The 21,448-nt window shown below is 37.3% G+C and overlaps 1 protein-coding gene across 5 annotated transcripts in view; it reads right to left on the bottom strand.

The window, feature by feature from the left end:
- SMCHD1 (structural maintenance of chromosomes flexible hinge domain containing 1) overlaps nucleotides 1-21,448 on the bottom strand; it is a 139,473-nt gene that overhangs the window by 6,198 nt on the left and 111,827 nt on the right. For all 5 annotated transcript variants that reach the window (XM_025886893.2, XM_073898459.1, XM_025886895.2 and 2 more), the window contains exons 43-47: nucleotides 19,690-19,799; nucleotides 19,363-19,433; nucleotides 12,189-12,360; nucleotides 4,048-4,206; nucleotides 3,648-3,762 (exon numbers count right to left, since the gene is read on the bottom strand). In XM_025886893.2, the coding sequence (XP_025742678.1) occupies nucleotides 3,648-3,762; nucleotides 4,048-4,206; nucleotides 12,189-12,360; nucleotides 19,363-19,433; nucleotides 19,690-19,799 (627 nt within the window). The remainder of the gene's footprint in view (nucleotides 1-3,647; nucleotides 3,763-4,047; nucleotides 4,207-12,188; nucleotides 12,361-19,362; nucleotides 19,434-19,689; nucleotides 19,800-21,448) is intronic.

The following is a 21,448-nucleotide window of genomic DNA, read 5'->3' as shown; positions in this document are numbered from 1 at the left end:
TGGCACCAATTTATTAATAAAATCAGTCATTTGCCCTGTACTATGTCCCATTCTTGACATTCTGGATTTGGCTGATATTTCCTGGTGGTATCATTTTCCCTATAAACTTCCCTTTATTTCCTGTACACTTGTAGTTAAATCAAACTGTTCGAGATTTAACCTCTTATGTCTTATAGTATCTATTCTTTGCAATGAATTAACGTCCTCCCAAGCATCGAGGAGGTTACCATTTACATACCATAGGGAAAATAGTTTTCTGGAGTGCTTACTTCTTCCACAGAACCTCAGTTGGGAAACACCTAGAAGCTTCATTGGATTCAGGTTACTTCCTACTCAATCACATAATAGCAAATGTCCTGCTTTTAGTGTTGCTAAGATCAATCAGTGGATTCAGGTATATCAATCTGATCTTTCCATTATTTAGTTTCCCCAACTTTTTATCTAATCATTTGAGTATCTATTGATTATTATTGCCTAGATCTATTAATTTTATTAGGGGTGGCAAAATCATGTTGCAATTTTATCATGCCTTTGTTCTTTATATGAATTTTTTTAAAGATTTTATTTATGTGACAGTGAGCACAAGTAGGGGGGGTTACAGGCAGAGAGGGAGAGGGAGAAGCAGACTCCCTGCTGAGCAAGGAGCCTGCTTGTCCCTCTGCCTGCCACTTCTCCCTGCTTGTGCACTGACAAATGAATAAATAAAATCTTAATTAAAAAAAAAAAAAGAACTTTCTTCAAGGAAGAATATGATAAAAACAGCGAGAGGGAGGCAAACCATAAGAGAGTCTTAACCACAGGGAACAGGGGCGCCTGAGTGGCTCTGTCAGTTAAGCGGCTGCCTTTGGCTCAGGTCATGATCCCAGGGTCCTGGGGTTGAGTCCCACATTGGCTCCTTGCTCAGAAGGAGTCTGCTTCTCCCTCTCCCTCTGTGCTCGCTCTTGTAAATAAGTAAAATCTTAAAAACTAAACAAAACTACAGGGAACAACATGAGGTTGCTGGAGGGGAGGTAGGTGGGGGCATGGGGTAACTGGGTGATTGGCATTAAAGAGGGCACTTGATGTAATAAGTACTGGGTGTTATATGCAACTGATGAATCACTAAATACTACCTTATGCTTTGCCACATGCACAAAAAAAGAACTTTCTTCAATTATCTGGTTACCCTGAAAAACAGTTCATTTAAGTAAGAACACATCTTAAAAAAAAAACAAAAACAAGAAGAAAGGGGGTGCTTGGCTGGTGCAGTTACGGGCCTGACTCCTGGTTTCAGGTCATGATCTCAGGGTGTTGAGACTGAGCCCTCCATCAGGCTCCCCGCTAGTGCGGAGTCTACTTAAGACTGTTTCTCTCCTTCTTCCTACCGCCCCCCCTTACCCCGATGTACTCTCTCTAAAATAATACATCTTAAAAAACAAACAAAAAAAAGAACATGTCTTTACTATATGGATATATCAATTTTTATAATGAGTTGGTGCTCTAGCAATTGCCAATGATCAGTGAGGATTCTTTTGCATCACTTTGAACTCATGATTTGTAAAAATTATGTGTTTAAATCCATTGCAAATATTCTTTCTGATGCTGTACTGCCCCAACACACTTTCAGTGGTCAGCTTAATAATTCCTATATATTGTGTACTCATAATAAATACACATCATTCATATACCCACGTGTGGAAACACCTCTTTCATGTTGATGACTACCGTATTCTTATAATCTCATTATCATTTCAGTAGCTCTCTTCCTTAATTTACTTTAAAGGCAGCTATTCCAAGACACTCACACCCTCCACTTGCACACAATATAAGGTACTCAAGAGAGATCAATGAGATAAAGAATCTTACCTCACAATTTTGTGCAACACAGATTTCTCTTTTGGGAGTGCAGATAATCTGGCTTCTGCCTACCTCTCCAAACACTCTTGCTTCTCCCCCCTCCCATGCCTCAGCCACACAAGCATCTTTTCTGTTCCTCAAACATGCCATACTTGCATCTTTCTCAGAACTTTCATATCTATTTTTTTCCCTCTGACTGAAACCAATCCCTACTTGGCTGGTAGCTACTCATCCTTCAGTTCTCTCCTAAAATGAATCTTTCCTGACAACCAATATAGTTTCCCCACCATTTTATATCATTTCATCCTTTTTTCTTTCATAGAACTTAACATTATTTTGTACATAGGAAAATGCTTACTTTTTCAAATTGTCCTTCTGCACAGGACTGTAGAGATCCATGGGGGAGCAAGAACCATGCTACTTTTACTTACCCAGCAATGTATAACCCAAAATGAGCATTCAAGTAATTATTGAATAAATATAGAATATGTAGATGGATAGGGCATGGAATACCAATTCCAAACACCACAGTCTCAAAGAAACTCCCCTAAGGTCAATAGGAGACACTCTCAGGCAGAGTTCATATTTAAACCTTTTGAAATAACGTACAAGAAACCCCAGTACCACGGTATCTTCCTATAGGATGGCCTTACCTACATCTAATCTAAAAAGGACAGTTTTTTTTTTAAAGATTTGAGAGAGAGAGAGAGAGAGAGAGAGAGAGAGAGCGCGCGCGCGCGCGCGCGCATGAGAGGGGGGACGGTCAGAGGGAGAAGCAGACTCCCCGCTGAACGGGGAGCCTGATGCAAGGTTTGATTCCAGGAATCCTGGGGCTCCAGGATCGTGACCTGAGCCGAAGGCAGATGCTTAACTGATTGAGCACCCAGGCACCCCAAAAGGACAGTTTTCTTACCATTGAGTTAGGCTGCAGATAACTTTGCTGGGATTTTAGTGTGCTATGTAAATGATATCTGATTTTCCAAACCAACTATTATAAGCGATTTTTAAATAAATAACATACAAATGGTTTTGTATATTCTAATTTAGCAAGCTGCTGATCTTATGAAGCAGAATGTAGTGTATTTGCAAGGTAAGCCAAACAACAGAAAAGCAATTTCAATCTTAACAGTGATTTTAAACAAAACATAAATGATAAACATTTCCAAATAATTAGAAAAGATGATTTAGAAAACTGGAATATCCTAGGAGAATATGTCTTTTTTTTTTTTTTTTAAGATTTTATTTGACAGAGCGAGAGAGCACAAGTAGGGGGAACAGTAGAGGGAGAGGGAGAAGCAGGCTCCCTGCTTGGCAGGGAGCCCGATGGGGGGCTCGATCCCCAAGACCCTAGGATCATGACCTGAGCCAAAGGCAGACGCGTAACCATCTGAGCCACCCAGGCGCCCCTAGGAGAATATGTCTTATCTTCATTATTCATCACTTAGTTTTTTCAAATAAAATAAAATAAAACAAAACCCCTAATTCTGGCTGAAGGGGGAAATCAGAAATAAATTCATGCTGGCTTTTATTTTTATTTTTTTAAGAAGTTTATTATTTTTTTTTTTTAGAGAAAGAGAGTGTGTGAATGGGGAGGGGCCAAGGAGAGAATCCCAAACAGGCTCCACATTCAGTGCAGAGCCTGACGTGGGGCTCAGTCCCACGAACCTGAGATCACAACCTGAGCAGAAATCAAGAGTGAGACGCTCAACTGACTGAGCCACCCGAACACCCCCATGCTGGTTTTTAAGTATGTTGACTCAAGAGCTTTGATAAACTACCCAGTGATAACTCTCAGGTCACAATAAACTCACCTATTTTGTCTTGAAGCTTCCCTTCTCATTCTTTTAGGAGGAACTGGACAATCTGTCATTTCAACCTTTGCTGGATGGCGCAATGAGTCATTACACTTACGTGTGGGAGTCATACCTATAGAGAGAGAAAATGTAGAAAATGAACTTTTAGAAGACTGGGATTATTATAAGAAAAGCAAATCTATCTTAATTTATAGAAAACGAATTAATAATACTGAGAATGCTTCCTACTATTCCTGCTAAGAGAAGACTTTACAACAACTTATCAGGTGACTTGGAGGACAAGAGTGTCGACTTAAGTCATGGATCACTCACCCTCTTTCTTCTTGGAGTTGAACTCTAATCATAAATATCTGTCTTCATGCAGAGAAAGTAGAAGTAACAAAAAGAAGGCACAAACCTAGTTTTTGCTCAATTAGTTTCAGATTTTTCTCCTGTTCATCAAGTTCTTGTTTTTTCTTCTTCATATCAGGAGTGTGAAGGTACTCTAACTGACGGTTAAGGTCCTCGATCACACTGTTCAACTTGTTCACAGCAGTACGATACTGTTGAAGAAGATCTTCAAAGAAATCAAAAATGTCTGATTAAAACCACTGATACGTATCAAGTCAGTGTTTGAGGAAAGAAGAATTAGCAACACTAGGTATTATATTATAGTAACATGTGGGATCTACTTCTAAAGCCACAAGACTTTGTTCAGTGTAAACAGACAAAATAAAAATGCAGTTTATACCCCAGCACAAAACCGGTGCTTGCTAAATTTTAATTTTCTTCAACTGCTTGACTTCAATAAATTTCTGTTTTCTATGTAAAAGTGCTCTGTGAATTGGATCACTCTCTCAATCAATGTTTACATTCTGATATTCATTATTCAATTTAATTCCATACAGATAAGTTGAGGGGGGTGGCAAATGCATTAAATATAGTACTGCTAGAGGCGCCTGGTTCAGTTCAGTTGGAGCATGCGACTCTTGATCTCGGGGTCATGTTGTGGAGGAGGCTGCACAAGGCCCCCGCAAGGAAGAAGGACCCATCTGCATCATGGTCAGGGTCCTGGCAGAGGGTTGGCCCCAGCCTTGGTTGCAGATGGGCTGGAGCATGGCCCCCTTGCTAATGGCAGACTGCCCTGGGATGGGAGCGTATGGGGCCTGAGCACCTCCTGTGTCCCTTCACATTTTCTGTTCCCAAGAAGCCTGGAGAGTGGGGATCACTAGCCCCATTTTACACATGGGGGTAAGAGGAGGCTTAGAGCCATGAAGCCAGTTGCTCCAGGCCACACCGTGCTTGCCCAAACAGGATTTGAACCCTGTCTGTCCAGACTGAGCCTGGCTCCTGCCCTCCTAGCAAGCCCTTCCAGAGCTCCTGTTCGGATCAGCTCCGGCTCCTAGTTGACCACTGCTCACTTCGGGTGTCGTCTAACACCCACGGTCTGTGCACAGATCACTGACAGCATTCACAACCCCCTTCATCTCTATATTAGCTGTGGCAGGGTGGGACCTCAGTTGGTCTCCCTGTGGCTCAGTATACCCATCGGCAAAACAACTGTACTAAGACCTGCATCCTGGACGTGCACACGGAATGGAAGCAGAGGGGCAAGGACCCCAGCCCCGGGCCTGAGACCCAGGAGGTGCTCCCTCAATGCCAACTGCTGTCATGAGGATTGTTGATGGGGTGCTCTGGCATCACCAAGATGCATCCCCTCATGTCCTATCAGCTGGGTCAGAGCTTCCCGTCAACCACACTCGAGCCCCCCAGGCTGCTTCAGCAATAGCTGTTTGCTTACCCCCCAGATTCCTCCCTGGGAGCTCTTGAACTACTTCATTGGGAAGAATAAAAATTAAAAACAAAAGCCCTGATGAACACAGGATCCCCTTCATAGCGGGTCATAAAGGCACGCTGAGCCCCGGACCATGGGTCACAGGGCCAGTTCTGCTGGAACTGTCACCCATGAGGGCCTGGCAGGGCCCCTCTGCGCTCCCTCCTCTTGTTGGGAGGAACTGGGGCCTGATTAATAGCTTAACTGCACTTAATTCCCCGTGGAATCATTAAATACAGTCTGTTTCATTAAACAGATCCAGGACAAAAAAAAAAAAAAGCTGCTACTGTCTATCTCGTGCATAAAATATGAACCTACTGTTAGGGCTACATTTAATGGGAAATATTTAACATTCCATCTTTCTGCTTATAAATAACAGGACCACTGTCTATTAAAAGTGCTTGAATATACTAATTTCTTGAGTATTTAAAGGTGGAAGAACCTCATAACTTATTAAGAAATAGGACATCAGACTCATCACTATAGAGAATAAACTGATGGTTACCAGAGGGGAAGGGAGTGGGCGGATGGGTTAAATAGTGATGGGGATTAAGGAAGGCACTTGGAATGAGCACTGGTGTTGTCTGTAAGTGTTGGATTACTATACTGTACACCCAAAACTAGTATTACACTGTATGTTAACTGGAATTTAAATAAAAACTTGAAAAAAAAATAGAATATCAAGCCCTAATGGCCTGAAGTTCTGTGTTATCTTCTGAAGAAGTACAGCATCATTGATATATGGGTCTGGACATAATTTTGTAACTCATTCACATATAAAATAAGTATTGTTTTGCAGTATCTTACTGTGTAAAGAATGCACTTCCCTATGTAAAGAATAAACTATGTAAAGTAACAAAACACTACATTACTATGAAATTAGAAGTACCACATCAGACTAGAAAACTAATATTTTTTCTAGATACCTTTAAAAGTTCTCAAAAAGTCATAAAGAATTAAGGATCATAAGGACCTTGTCATCACTTAGTTATATAATTTGTATTTAAATACATGAATATATTCATGAGCATACACAGATGTACATGAGTATTTGCTCGCTCATCAGAATGCTAGTTCTTTTCCAAACTGTTCTTGACCATTAAAAAGTGTAGATTTCATCTTATACTTCATGTTATATCTAATATACTCAGACTCTTAATTTCTTCCATAGTTTTATATGTAAACTAGTGTGTATGTTGAATATTTGGTGTTTGTATGTCCTTTCCCATGCATATTGATCATCTTTGTGTGTGACCAGAGTGTCAAAGGGCCAGATAGCAAAATTTGAGGCTTTGTGAGCCAAGAGACAAAATTGAGGGTATTATGAGGGTATTTATACATTTAGAATGTAACCATTTAAAACTCTATAAAGCATTCTTGTCCACTGACTAATTTGCTGACCCCTGATTTAGAGTACAGTCATTGCATTTAATATTTAGTGTCTAATAAATCAAACAGACAAAAAAAATAGTCTCAAACCTGAATACTATAATACATTTTTAGACCTAGTAATTTACAGAAAGTTAAGCTTTTTGAAAATTAAGTATTTTATCAAGGGTGTGTTTTTGAAAGCTTTAAGGTAATGGTCATATCTGTTGGAAGTAGTGATTTTCTAGCAGTACTATATTTTTAAATTTTTTAAGTAATCTCTGTGCCCAACATGGGGCTCAAACTCACAACCCTGAGATCAAGACTTGCATCCACCAACTGAGCCAGCCAGGCACCCTTTAGCAACTTAACTTAATATGCCCTATTAACCCCCAATTTTTTGTACATGAAATGTAACTTCTATTTACCATGGTGTCTATAAAAGTCTTTCCTAACTCATTTAGTAGAATCTTGCCAAAGAGGAAAAAAATTTCAAAATTAATTCACAATTAATTTTGTTTGTGAATGATTTTGGATCATTTCAGACATTTATATGTTGTCTGAAAATTTCAATTACCTGGGCAAAAAACATGAAGCTTTACTGTGAAAACAGAAAATACTTTAAAAAATTAATTCATACAAAGGAAAGAAAGCTCAAAATACAATGCATTAATTTCTCTATGATACATATTAAAGAAAGAGATTATTTCAATGTATCCTGACAAATGACCATGTAAGCAAAGCTACTAAAAATAATATAAGGGAATTGAAAGTGTATCTGAAGGGCTGGTTTTAGGCAGTATTTAAAGTTTGCTTAGAGGGCAGGAGCAGCTTTTTTACTACTAGAAGATTCAAGCAGTTAGATGGGTATGCAGACTTTACTAAATATTTAGGTCTCTTCAAACTTTTATGTTCTACATGATTCTAAGAACTTTATTAGGCAAAAACCTGATAAGCACTTATGACTAGGAGGAGGAAAAAAGGGAAAATATACTAGAACCCTTGATTTATTCCAAAATAATCCACCTGGGGAGAAGAGGCCAGAGGCAAGTTGTGAGACAAGAGGATTATGAATGAAGTAGCAGTGGTTAGATGACAGGTTCATGGGAGTTCATTGTTACTGCTTTATTTCCATAATAGAGCAAAACAAAATATCATTGCCCTGAAAACTACAGCGCTTAACTAATCTTGGTCACCACTTCTAAAGACACTAAGAATGGTTTTACTTAATATACAACAACAACAAAATAAATCGATAGTAATAACTGAGAGGTTAAGTAGAATGAATTAAGCATGGTATAATCATCTCTAAGCTGGCCATACATATAATACATATTTGGAATACATGGATATAATAAAAGTGTTAAAGAGTTTGATGATGTCACAGTAATAAGCTATATATTAACTAATTATTGGTTATTTTAAAAGGATTTTCCTTTCTTCAGTTGCTATTAACAACTCTTTCTTCTTTCATATCTTGGCTTCTATAATGTTCAGAGTTAATACTTTTTGTTAAGAAGTATTTCTACCTATACTATCTCTATAAAAAACTTGGAATAATATAGAAAACGAAGATTGGGGGAAAAATCAGTAGGTCTATCATCTTCTTGTTTTTCATTCCACAAAGTTTGCAGGTTTAATTTTTAACATATATGATATTTGCATTTATATGTTCTAACTACTTTCAACATTGTAATAGGCATTTCCCAGATTCTAAATTCAATTAAAGCATTTAACATTTTTTTTTTAAGATTTTATTTATTTGACAGAGAGAGACACAGAGAGAGAGGGAACACAAGCAGGGGGACTGGGAGAGGGAGAAGCAGGCTTCCCGCGGAGCAGGGAGCCTGATGAGGGCCAGGACCCTGGGATCATGACCTGAGCCGAAGGCAGATGCTTAACGACTGAGCCACCCAGGCGTCCCTCTTCATTTCATTTTATATTTTGTTTACGAGATTCCTTGTAAAGAACATAAAGGAGTGTCATAGACACAACCTTTACATAGGAGATTCCTGTTTTATAGTTTACTGATCATGTGGCACTGTGCATGTCATTTAAATTCCCATAGTTTCTCGTTACAAATCACTTCATCTAATTTTTTTATACTTTTTGACATACATTAAGCACCCAACAAATGACAAATGACAAAATTTTTATATGTCCTAGGAGTAGATCTTTTAAATATAAGTCTTTGCTTTCTAGTGAAAAAATTTCATATATTTACATGTTATTCAAGATCTTTTTAATCACCTTATTTTATAACATGTACATACTCATTTTTTCATCTTATGCTCTGATTTTTTGCTGGTATCCCATATCAAATACTGTAATGCAAAACACTGTAGGAATAATTACTTAGAAGACACTATGCTTTTAATTGTGTTAGTAGTAGACAATTTTTGTGGTGATAGTCTAGTTTAAAATTGCTTTTTCTCTGCAACCAATCCCATGATATACAAGAAAGGTTTCTTAAAGCTCTCTTCTATCTGATCTTTACTATGGTCAGCTGACTAAGGAGGGAATTTCCCTCTCCTAGGAGTTGTAGAGTCTGAGCATGTTAAAAAATGCAAACTGAAGTCTTGGTGCAAGGAATTCAAGGTTGCTGAATGTCACAGAATCATCCTTGGTTTTGTCTTGGCTGTTTCCAGTCTTTGAATCTGTGATTTCTTCCAATTTCCTGCCAGTACATTCCTGTTTTGCTTAAAGTGGTCAGGGCTGGTTGCTACTGCTTACAACCAAAAGTATTTTATACATTTCAATAATCTTGAATGATCTCATTTAATTTTTTAGATTGTTTAATATTTGAGGTTTGCCTTTTTTTTTTTTTTTTAAAGATTTTTATTTACTTGAGAGAGAGAGACACAGCGAGAGAGGGAACATAAGCAGGGGGAGTGGGAGAGGGAGAAGCAGGCTTCCCGCTGAGCAGGGAGCCCAATGCGGGGCTCGATCCCAGGATCCTGTATCATGACCTAAGCCAAAGGGAGACCTTAATGATTGAGCCACCCAGGTGCCCCAATATTTGAGGTTTTTAAAAAAGATCTGAGAGAAAGAAAGAGACTGTGCATGCACTGGGGGAGGGTCAGAGGGAAAGAATCCTAAGCGGACTCCCTGCTGAGTACAGAGCCTAACCTAGGGGTTCAATCTCAGGACCCTAAGATCATGACCTGAGCAGATATCAAGAGTTGGATGCTCCACCGACTGAGCCACCCAGGTGCCCCTAATAAATGAGTTCTTAATGCTGAATCATTAGTCTGCAAGTATAGAGTATATTTTTGAAGATATTTACCAGGAAGGATATGTAACTGTTTTATTTTTGAAATCCTTGCATTATTTCTTAACTTTACATATTTGATAACCCAACAAGGGCACAAAAATCTTTTATTAAATGTTTTCTTCCCAAAGATCTATAGATATTACTTCACACTGTTATACTAACATTCAGATGCCCAGGGAAATTGCAAATTGTCAGTATGAAAGCTGCGCATTTTTAAAGTTCCACAGGTAATTCCTTTTGGCTTGGGAACCACTGCCATAAACTTAGTGTTAGACTGATATGGGCTGAGGCTTTTTATGTTGATTCACTAGCCCTAAATGAATTGTTTTTTCTGATTTTTCATAATCAGTTTGTTTAGATGTTCACTTATTGTCTACAGAGATTTTTGTATGCATTCACTGCCATCATAAGCAGAAGTATGAGCCTTTATATCATATACAGTTTTAATTTTCTGTATATTATGATGTTCTGACATCTTAAAACCTTTCTGGCTGGGTAAAGGCTGCCCCTTATGGGGCTAGCCAATCAGACAGCATGCAAACTAACCAATCCAGAGCTAAACGTCTTCTATTTGGCTTGTGCACCCCAAGAAGCAGTATTCCTTTGCCTTAAACACCATCCTTTGCCTAGAGCCCATACCTATAAGCCCAAAGCCCAATGAAATTATTCAAACTAGTCAATCCTAAGCTGTTTGCCTGTCATGCCTTGCCTTTCCTATGGAAACCTCAATAAAGCCTATGGCCTAAGCACTCTCCTTGCTCTTATCTTCTGCCTCCTCACCACATCTGTGTTTTTTTCCATGTGGCCCTGAGTGGTATAGTATGCCTCCTGTCTCTAAGACCTGTAAGTATACTACACTTTGTTTTTCTGAGCCTCTCTCTTGGGTCTCCTCTTACAGCTGCACCTGACTGACCATATCATAAAAGAACACAAAACAACCTTCTTCCCACATCTTTCCCAACTATTACTTTAAATACTGCTGGTGGCTGAAGTAATAATCCCAAGCTGAGCACAATCCAAGTTCCTTAAACAGCAGAATAAAGAAATATAAACTACAGTATATTTATACGATGGAGTATTATCCTGCCATGAAAACGAACAACTATATACACAGTGTTGCATGAACAAAGTCAGATACACAAAAAAGTATGCATTGCATGATTCCATTTACATAAGGTATGAAAACAGACATGCTGTTTTAAGTCAAGGAAGTTGTTATGCTTTCAAGAGGGGACTGGGCAGGGACTGGAAGAGTGCATGAGAGACTTTCTGCAGGGTCAATCATGTTCTATTCCTTAATACAGGGGCAGTGCTCATTTTGTGAAAATCTACCAAGCTGTTTATGAACCATACTCCTTATGCATATTATACTTTAATAAAAGTTAAGAAAATATGATATACAGATACAAGAGAATATTATTCAGCCTAAAAAGAAAGGAAATTGACATATGCCATTGAATATAGTGAAATAAGCCAGTCACAAAAGGACAAATACTGGATAATTCTACTTTTAAGAGGTGCTTAGAGTAGTCAATTTTTTTTTTAAGTTAACAATGACAACAAACTACTTTCTTGCTACAAAAGTAGATACCCAAGTGTATTAGAACTATATAAGAGCAAACAGACTCTAAGTTATAGCCTGTAGGGGACCTACTGTAAAGTATACGCACTTCAGAGCACAGATGGAGAGGCCATCATACTGGCTGCCTAGAAACAAGGGGACAGGCCTGCAGAAGGGAAAATGGGGGAGGGAGGTCACATCATGCACTCTAAAATTAAAGTTCTTAGTTGTAATCTAGATAGTTACAATTTTAATATAAAAAGAATATGATGTGATGAAATACTAATCTACTCAATAGGGACATTTTCTTTATTTCAAGATAAGAAGAATGAAAAAGAAGGAAAACCTACCTTCTATGTAATTCAAAACTACCTGATATAAGAAAGTTGAAAGTACTACTGGACAAAAACATTGTATTCATATTTTTACTGGTTAATTTTTCATGTTAGAGTATCAATACACAAGCTCCAAAGGACTGAAACCAAATGAGAAATTATTTAATTAATTAGTTATTCAACCTACCTATTTGTTCCCCTAAGACCAGGCACTGTTTTGGTATTGGAGCTCCAAATACCATTCCCCGAAGTTTATCCATTGGAGGAGCTTTATTCTGAAGGCCCCCAAACTTTCCGTTACTTCGAATGCGATCTCCATCTCTGGTGAGCAGTGTAGGACAGTGTGTAATTTTAACAACCTATTGTAAGCAAATGAATATTGATTAGTGAGCCTATAAAATGTATCTCAGTTGTTCTAAGAAAGGGGAAATCACTTAAGGGTTCTGAGATTAGAAATGACACGATCATGCTAGTATTTTCACAAAATAAGCTAGTGAAATATAAGATGAACTGGGGTAAAAACCCAGAGGCAGCGAGATGAATTAAATTACTTAAGTGTCAGCCTAAACTGGAATAGTGACGATGCAAAAGGAAACAAACTGATGGCTTAGTTGATAAAAGGAAGGAAGAGAGAAGCCGGAGAGCTCCGTGCTCTGAAAACCATGGCAGTATCAACGCAGCATCACTATCTCAGTTTCCTTCTATTAGATACAAGTTTTCCAGATGACCAAAGGAAAGCAAAAAGAGAATACGAGGCTGAAGAATACAGATGGAAAAGCACAGGGCTGAATCTTTAGAGGATAATACTATAATTTCAACTATGGGAAGAAAAAGAGCTAGTAATGTCAGATTTGGGAGGACTAGAATTGCGTAGTAAAGCCTAAGTCATGGAATGGGAAGTAGGAAGGGTTAGTGAAGAATTAGACGCTTCAGAAAAGTCAGAGAATAAAAGCAAGACATTGGATTTAGTATTTCATGATCTTTAAGAATGGTCTTTCAAAAAAAGTCTAGGAAATAGACAAAAATAAAATGTAAAATGAGAGAACTGGAATTCAAGTAAGATATTTTCACTACTCAAAATGTTAACACACACCACACTGAAAGTTGGGAGAGCTAGGGAGAAAGGTCTTCTTGTACTAATCTATTCTAGGACAGCACATCTCAAAGGAAATGTAGTAAGTATTAAAAAGCTTAACGTTTTGCATGGCCCAGCAATTCACTTCTAAGAATTTATTCTGAAGAAAAATCAAAGATGTGAACAATGTGCACTAAAACATTGTTTTAATAAAAGCTATGAATGTTGCAGGTCTCAACAAGTTACATAAATTAGGATACATCCACACAATGAAATAGAACACATACATTAAAAAATGACTGAAGAACATAATTTAATATGTAAAAATATCTAATTGATCTAATATTGGGGTTAGTCTGAATTATAAAAAATATTAAATTTGATTTTTAAAAATGAAAAAGTAACAGTACTAAATGAAAAAATGTAATAAAACCATGACTAGTATTTATTCTTTTATTCTTTTAATACAATTTCAGAGGTACTTTTACAAATGGTTTCCCATTGAAGTGGATACTTTTTAAAAAAATGTAAATGCAGGGGGTCCTGGCTGGCTCAGTCAGTAAAGCCTGGGTCTCCTGATCTTGCAGTTCTAAGTTTGAGCCCCATGTTGGGTATAGAGATTACTTAAAAATAAAAAAAAAATCTTAAAAAGAAAATTTAAATGCAGTAAGATGCCTATTTGAAGAAAATCTGTAGTGAACTCTTTGGTGAAATCAATCTTTTTGTTTTACAATAATTTTGTTTTACTACAATCACATCTTTACTTTTTTAGTTTTGGTTTGGATTTACATGTTTTCTAAAAGTGAACATTAAAAATACAAAGCGGAGTCATGTACTATCCATTTATCAGGACTCAGGCAATGTTTTTAAGGATTTAATACCATCTTAAATAACATACATACTCAAATTAATTTACAGACTTGTCCATTCTCTTGTTAACAGACTGACAATATGAGTCACATGTCTCCAATAAAAAGGAGAGTTTGGCTCCCTTCTACAACAATTCGGCAAATATTACTTTAATGGACAGTTTCAATTCTCAAAGTATCCTTCAATCTTATGGTTCTAACCCTCTAAGCACACTCAATTAGGACAAAAAAGGTAATGACAGCTTTTGCAAATTCGGTGAGTGAGCAACAGTTCTACAGTTCTAGGAATACCTATTCAAAACTGCTGTGGGGACTATAAGGGAGTAAAATAAACTGAGGAGTTGACAGGTTGAAGCAGTATAAACATGAAGTATTTAGGAAGAGAAAACACTAACAAACACTACCAAAAACAATGTTACAAGGGGATACCATAAAAGCCTTTTCTCAGAAAAGCTTTAGAAGAGTACTTAACTGGTGGAATTACAAAACTTGATTCAAAACTTAGGAAGCAAAGCAATCAGTATTTGCAACACTAACTATGAGGAACAAATACTGTACCAGCCTTTTGTCACATATACTCTATTACATTCTTATTTATTTTTTAAAAAGATTTATTCATTTATTTTAGAGAGAGAGAGAGAGAGAGAGAGAGTGAGTGAGGGCGGGGAGGAACCAAGGGAGAGAATCCTCAAGCAGACTCCATGCTCTGTGGAGCCCGATGTGGGGCTCGATCCCATGAGCCCTGAGATCGTGACCTGAGCTGAAATCAAGAGTTGGCAACTTAACTGACTAAGCCATCCAGGTGCTCCTACATTTCTTTTTTCAAGCTATGGATTGGTGTCTTTTCATCAATTCTAAAAAGTTTTCGCCCATTAGATTCTTCAGATACTGCCTTATGATCCTTTTCTCCCTCCACTCTGGCACTCTGATTAGACTTTTATTTTCTATTTGAGATTTTCACATTCTGTCTCAGGACTCTTAACCTCCTTCTCTTACTTTCCCTCTCTCTGGGCTGCAGTCTGGACAATTTTTCTGATCTACCTTCCAATTCACAAATTCTCTCTTAAGCTTTTTAACCTTCCCAGAGAGCATCTTATTTTTTTTAATGTATATTTTCTAGTTTTAGAAGCTCTATTTATCAAGTAAACTTGCTCTTTTTTAAAAAGATTTTATTTATTCATTCATGAGAGACAGAGAGAGAGAGAGAGAGAAGCAGAGTGAGAAGCAGGCTCCCCGCTGAGCAGGGAGCCCGATGCGGGACTCGATCCCAGGACCCTGGGATCATGACCTGAGCTGAAGGCAGACGCTTAGCCATCTGAGCCACCCAGGCGCCCAAACTTGCTCTTTTCTAATTTTCAACACTTTTCTTGAATTACATAAACATACTTAAAAATATCTGCTCTTATGTTCAATATGGAAATTATTTTAGGTCTAAGAGATAAAGGTGAATTCTTCCAGAGATAATGTGTGTCCTTAGATAATCAGGTATCTAAGGACACTACCAATCTAGCACCATGTGAAACCAAATGTTTACCCTGAAATTTTTCAGACCACCCAAGTAATATGAATGCAGGTTGCAAACAAAGGCCAATTTATTGATACTGATGAATGCTCTAGGAAAAGAGTTTGACTTTTTTTTTTTTCTTTTCCACCTAGTGCCAACATTCAAGAGAGGTAATTTTCTTGCAGTCTCCAGAGGCACTTGGGAGTTGAAATGGAAATGGTAGGTTTTTCATTCAACTTACACTAAAGTTTAGCCCTTTGGGGGATCCACTTTATTGGGAAAGGGATCTTTTATCCAATTCCCCACTCTGGTTAAAGCCCTGGGTTTTGTCTCCTACCTTCTGAGCCCTCAAAGGAATGAAAACTGATGATCAATTTCAATTAGTTTGACAACTGTTCTCTAAGCAAAACCTGGCTTTTGTGTTCTACTTACCTGAGTTCTACCATCACTTAGAAACCTTACCCTTTTGCCAGTTCAAATATTAAGATACATATCATAATGATATATAGCCAGAAATAGCCTTTTAGTTCATCTCTGCATGAATTTCCCCTGCGTTGTCTAGTCCATCTCTGTATAACCCTCAGAGCCTAGTACTGTGCCTGGTAGTGTGCTGGAGCTAGCATTTCCTGGGTCATGAGAGCCAACTCTCCTGAACACCTCATTCAATGGCTGCACATAGGCACTGGAAATCAGCCATGATGAGGACTTACACCATGGGCAAAAGCTACAAATCAAGGTCCCATCACCCCACTCACCAGAGAGCCAGTTCAACATGTAACAGCATCCACTGTGTCTCAATCAAGTGTCCAAATATTGACCGAACTAAGTAGAATCTTCTAGTTATTATCCAATTTGTTAATTCTATCCTCAATAGTAAGTTTTTCATTTTCTCCTAATAGATTCCATGTTGTCACAACATTTAATGGGTATGGTTTCTACTCCATAATTCAGGATATATACATATGCCAATCACTACCAGAATACAATAGCTTCTCCATTGACAACTCTTTTCTGGTATAGTATATTATAGCCATTATAGGTTCCCATGGAAACATTCATGAACATGCCAAATACTATTCCTCAATTAGTTGTATAATTTTCAATAATCTCACTAATTAAGCTCTCCTAAATCAGGGCACATTTATTTCTTCTTAAATGGCTCCAAAGAAAAACTTCTCTGACAGTTCTAGTTCCACCATAAGTTGGTGTGATTTAGTACAGATCCATTATTTGTTTTGAGCTTAAAGTTTCTCATTTAGAAAGTGAGAATATATTATTTCTAAGGTATCCATGAGTCTAGAATACACTATTTATAGATACTGGCTCATATTTTAAACTGGCCTCTGTCTTCTCTTACATAACCGCAAACATTCTTACTCATTTTCAGTTACAGTAATTTGCAAGCCTAAAATGTTTTTCATACATGTTTATCACCTGGTAATTCTAAGCTCCCAACACTATACTTACTAAATGTAATACTTCTTGTGTATTAAAGAATTCAAGACCCCTGGATCTCAGATACAAAGAGAAATTTCCTTTACTGAAATTTTACCATATTCCAAGCTCTCTGCTTAATGCTTTATATGTATTATTTTATTCAATCTCTAGAACAGCCCTCTGAAAGGCCCTCCTTCAGAGTAGATTTTTTTTATAATACAGAAGTGATAACCCTTAGTATATCCAACAGTATACAACATATTCTTCCAGTTTGTTTAAAGTACATAAACTCATATATTTTTAAATTAAAAATTTTATAGGTGACACACAGTGTTACATTAGTTTCTGGTATACAACATAGTGATTCCACATCTCTATAGGTTATGCTATACTCACCACAAGTGTAGCTACTATCTGTCGCCATACATCGCTATCCTAGTATAATTGACTATATTTCCTATGCTGTGTCTTTTATTCCCATGATTTATTCATTCCACAACTGCAAGTGTGTATCTCCCACTCTTCTTCACCCATTTTGCCCATCCCCTCCCCACCATAAGCTTATATTTTTTTAAAAGGCATCATCTTATACATAATTTTTCAACTTTTCAACAAAATATATTTTGTACACCTTCCTTGTTAGGACACGGAAATTTATTATGGTCTTTTTAACAGAAACATATACTCTACTGTATAAATTACTATAATGGAGTTGTCCAATCCTAAGTGATGGACATTTAAGACTGTTTCCAAAGTTTCCCATTATAAATTCTTTTAATACTCTGATATTCTTACAATATATCTTCACATACTTATGGCAGTGTGTCTGTCACATAAATTATTTCAATACATGGTGATGGTATAGAGATGGCTGCAATTTCTTTGCTCCTTCTCCCATGGGGAAGAGAGAGTCTATTCCCACCTTTCCACGTACTCCTCGGATCTGGGGTGGCCAGACTGACCTATGAAATGTACTTCCCGCGGCTGGAACTTGAGAGACCTGCAGCTTCTGTCTTAACTGCTTGGAACACCCCTTCTTAAAACCCAGATGCCATTTGAAAAAGCCTGAGCAGTTACAAGTAGAGACTCACATGGAGAGATCCAAGTCTGCCAGCTTACAGCTCCAACTTAGTGCCTAGCCAGCAGCCATTATCAACTGTCAGTATGAGTGGGAGATAAAGAGTAGGAACTGATTTCAAGTAAATTAATAATAATAAAGGAAATAAGAAAATAAAAATAATTTTGAGGAAATATTTCTAATCCAGGATGTGTGGGGTGATTTTCATCTCCAGCCTGTTCAGTGACCAACGTTCTTGAAAAAGAAATGGAGAGCCTCAGAACTAAGATAAAACCCACTGCCCAGCCAGTAAAATGATCCTAAGGGTCAAAATGAAGTCAAGGATATCTCTTTGTTAAGACCTCAGATTTAAGGCACTGCTTCCTAGATTCTCTTAGGCATTATACCACAGCACCCTGGGAAGAGGATGTGTCTGAGAACAGTAACCTCAGAAGACAGTGCCAGATGAGCCTCTGGCCAGACCCGGCTGAATTCCCAAAAAGTAACCAGCACCAACTGCCAGCTGTGTGAGTGAGGCACTTTGGAGCTCCCACCATCCCAAGTGTAACCAGTCAACACTGCAACTAGCTAACATTACTTGGAGACACCCTCAGAGACCTGAGAACTAGTATGTTGTTATTGTTTAATGCCAGTAACTTTTGCAGTGTCTGCCAGGTAGCAATAGATAACTGAAACATTTATATTGCAAACTGCCCTTCAAAGGTGTTATGGGTTGAATTTTGTCCCTCAAAATTCCTATGTTGAAGTCCTAACCTCTCAGTTCCTCCGAATGTGACCTTACTTAAAGACAGGGTCTTTACAGAAGTAATCAAGTTAAAATGAGGTCATAAAGTTAGGCCCTAATCTAACGAGTGGTATCTTTATAAGAAGGGGACACAAACAGGCCTGGATGTAAACAGACACAGGGAGAAGATGACCATCCACAAACCAAGGAGAGAGGCCTGGGATAAATCCTTGCCTCATAGCCCTCACAAAGAATCAACCCTGCCCACACCTTGAATTTGGCTTTCAAGCCTCTGGAACTGGGAGGCCATCGATTTCTATTGTTTAAGCTGTCTCTGGTACTTTGTCACAGCAGCCCTAACAACTAATAAATAAGAGTTATACCAAATTACATTTCCACAACATTATCTGAGAATACTCTTTTTCCAATACCATCGTCAAGAGTAGATACTGGCCTTGAGTTTTAGACAATTTCAAATCCCAAAAACATGTCTCATTTGAATTTGTTTCTTGGCCCATTCATTCACATATTGTGCCCAATTTAGGATTTAAATTGGTTTTGACAAGGTTAGTCATCTGAACATTATCATAAAATTACTTCTACATAGGGCTTTTAAACTTTAAAAATACACATTAAAATTAGAGCTACAAATTAAAAAAATTTCAAATACATACCTCTTTTCTATAATGATTGGCAGCATCCAAATTATCCAAAATAATGGTGTCTCCTAACAGCATACCAAATACTAAAAAACCCAATAAATTTTAAAAATTATGACATCATCTTTGGTCATATTAAAATATTAACACATTACAAAATTTTCTTAGAATGGTAACATTAGAATTTTATTTCAACACTTTTCTCTAACAAGAAAAAAAGATTAAAATATCAATAAAACTGTAACTTATAAAATAAGAACATAAATTTCCATAACCAGTAATTTGTATATCTGGATGGTAAGTGTAGCATCTGTATTAAAAAGCCACCATAATTTCCTTTACCTGTTTCACAATGTTCTACATTATCTGGAAATGTTAACAAATCTCGGGCAAAGACTGGATCTCCAATGGGTTTAAAATACAATCTTCCATTTCGGTAATGAGGTAGAGGTCTGAATGAAAAGAAATTTAAAAAATATATTAAAACAAATATGTATTTTTAATTAAAAATGTATATATTGCTTATCATTATTGTGATCATTTAAATCAATTCCCCATCCATAAGTGACACTCCTAAATTTCCTTAGAAATGAGAATATTTACTATATAAGAATACCTACTTGGTTTTATCTGTTCTACTAAAATCAATATAAACTAACTGCTGTTGAGTTTGACAAGGGAAAAAGAAAAGCAGCCTCTAAAGCTGGCCCTAAATGGGGATGCCAATAAAATGACTATCTCATGTGGAGAGTGACCCTAGCATGGACAGGGGAAGAGGCAAGGCCCAAGACAGAGATCCATGTGAGGAAGGTAGATCAGGTACTCTGGCTCCATGTCCCTTCCCACAGGGTACAGAATGACAACTGAAACCAGAGAAAACAATGGGATTCAAGAGGTGGAGGCTGACTAGTGTGTCAGGACCTCTCCCTTCCACGTGGCAGAGCTTTTCGCACATCTTGAAAGCAGGAGTGCTGGAGGGTAGGGGTGGCTCTAGGAGCTAGGTAACTCAATCCCAATAAGAGCCACAATACCAGGAACAGAGAGGATAACTAGTTTCCAGTGAAAACATTAGCACTAAATACCAAATCCATACTTTCCCTAAATCAAAGATCTTTAACTTGGTTTTAATGGATTCTGCTGATAAAAGCAGCCCTCCTAAAGGGAAAAATTATTCACACCAAAAGTATTACCCTTAATGAACACAGGAATTATGATCTGACTGGTTTTCCCATGTTGTTTTAAAATTGGTACTGGGCAGTAGCAGAGTGGGAGATTTTAGAAGCAGATTCGAGTTCAAATTCTGGTTGTTTCTTCAAACTATTTTTAGATTACAAAATGAAATACACGTTAGTTTAATAACACAGTAGACTCTTTAATATTAGAGTTCTTATTCTCCTTAAGTCCCTATTCCTACTCAACTGTAAAGCTCTATTTAGGAATCTGAGAAAATTATCAGTACTGTTCTACATTTTATCTTTTTTGTTTTGTTACCATTTCCTTTCAGTCTTTTAAGGTCAAAATCAGACTACACATAAAATATTTCTAAATTTAGATAAAAAAACGCCTAATTGGTTTGCATGGTTATTCCCTAAAGAACATTTTAAAAAGTAAATGAAGAAATAAAGAAACCAGATTTGTATTAAAATAATAAAACATTCTAACTAGATAGTCTCTTATATTTCAACTTTGCTACTGGCAGTTACAATAGAGACTTTCTCTACCTAAATGATGACTGCTTATCTTCACAGGACATAAACAGGACAAAACACATGCATCTATACACTTACTCCAAATAAAAGAGTTTCATATTTCGTGATATTGACATCCTTCCTATTGTAAAAGCCAAAAATTTGCTTTGGGTTTGCCTGTGTAACTTATATACAAATAACATTTACTTGGCAAATTAAACATGGCCAGCATATATGAGTAAATACACTGCAATACACATCTTAATGAAGTATACACATCTGTAATGAAAATAAAAATAATCTAGATAATTTGAGTCACTGCTCAGTTTGTTTTAGGCATCTTTTATAGAAACCATTTTAAAATTAAGCACTTCGTTAATAGAAGACATACAAATTTCATGTGTCTGTCTTGA

The sequence above is a fragment of the Callorhinus ursinus genome, unplaced genomic scaffold (assembly GCF_003265705.2).
Source record: "Callorhinus ursinus isolate GAN/ISIS: 27379988/994484 unplaced genomic scaffold, GSC_fseal_2.0 scaffold11, whole genome shotgun sequence".
NCBI classification, from domain to species: domain Eukaryota; kingdom Metazoa; phylum Chordata; class Mammalia; order Carnivora; family Otariidae; genus Callorhinus; species Callorhinus ursinus.
Note: the sequence above shows the minus strand (reverse complement) of the source record. Positions and strands in the feature narration are given on the sequence as shown.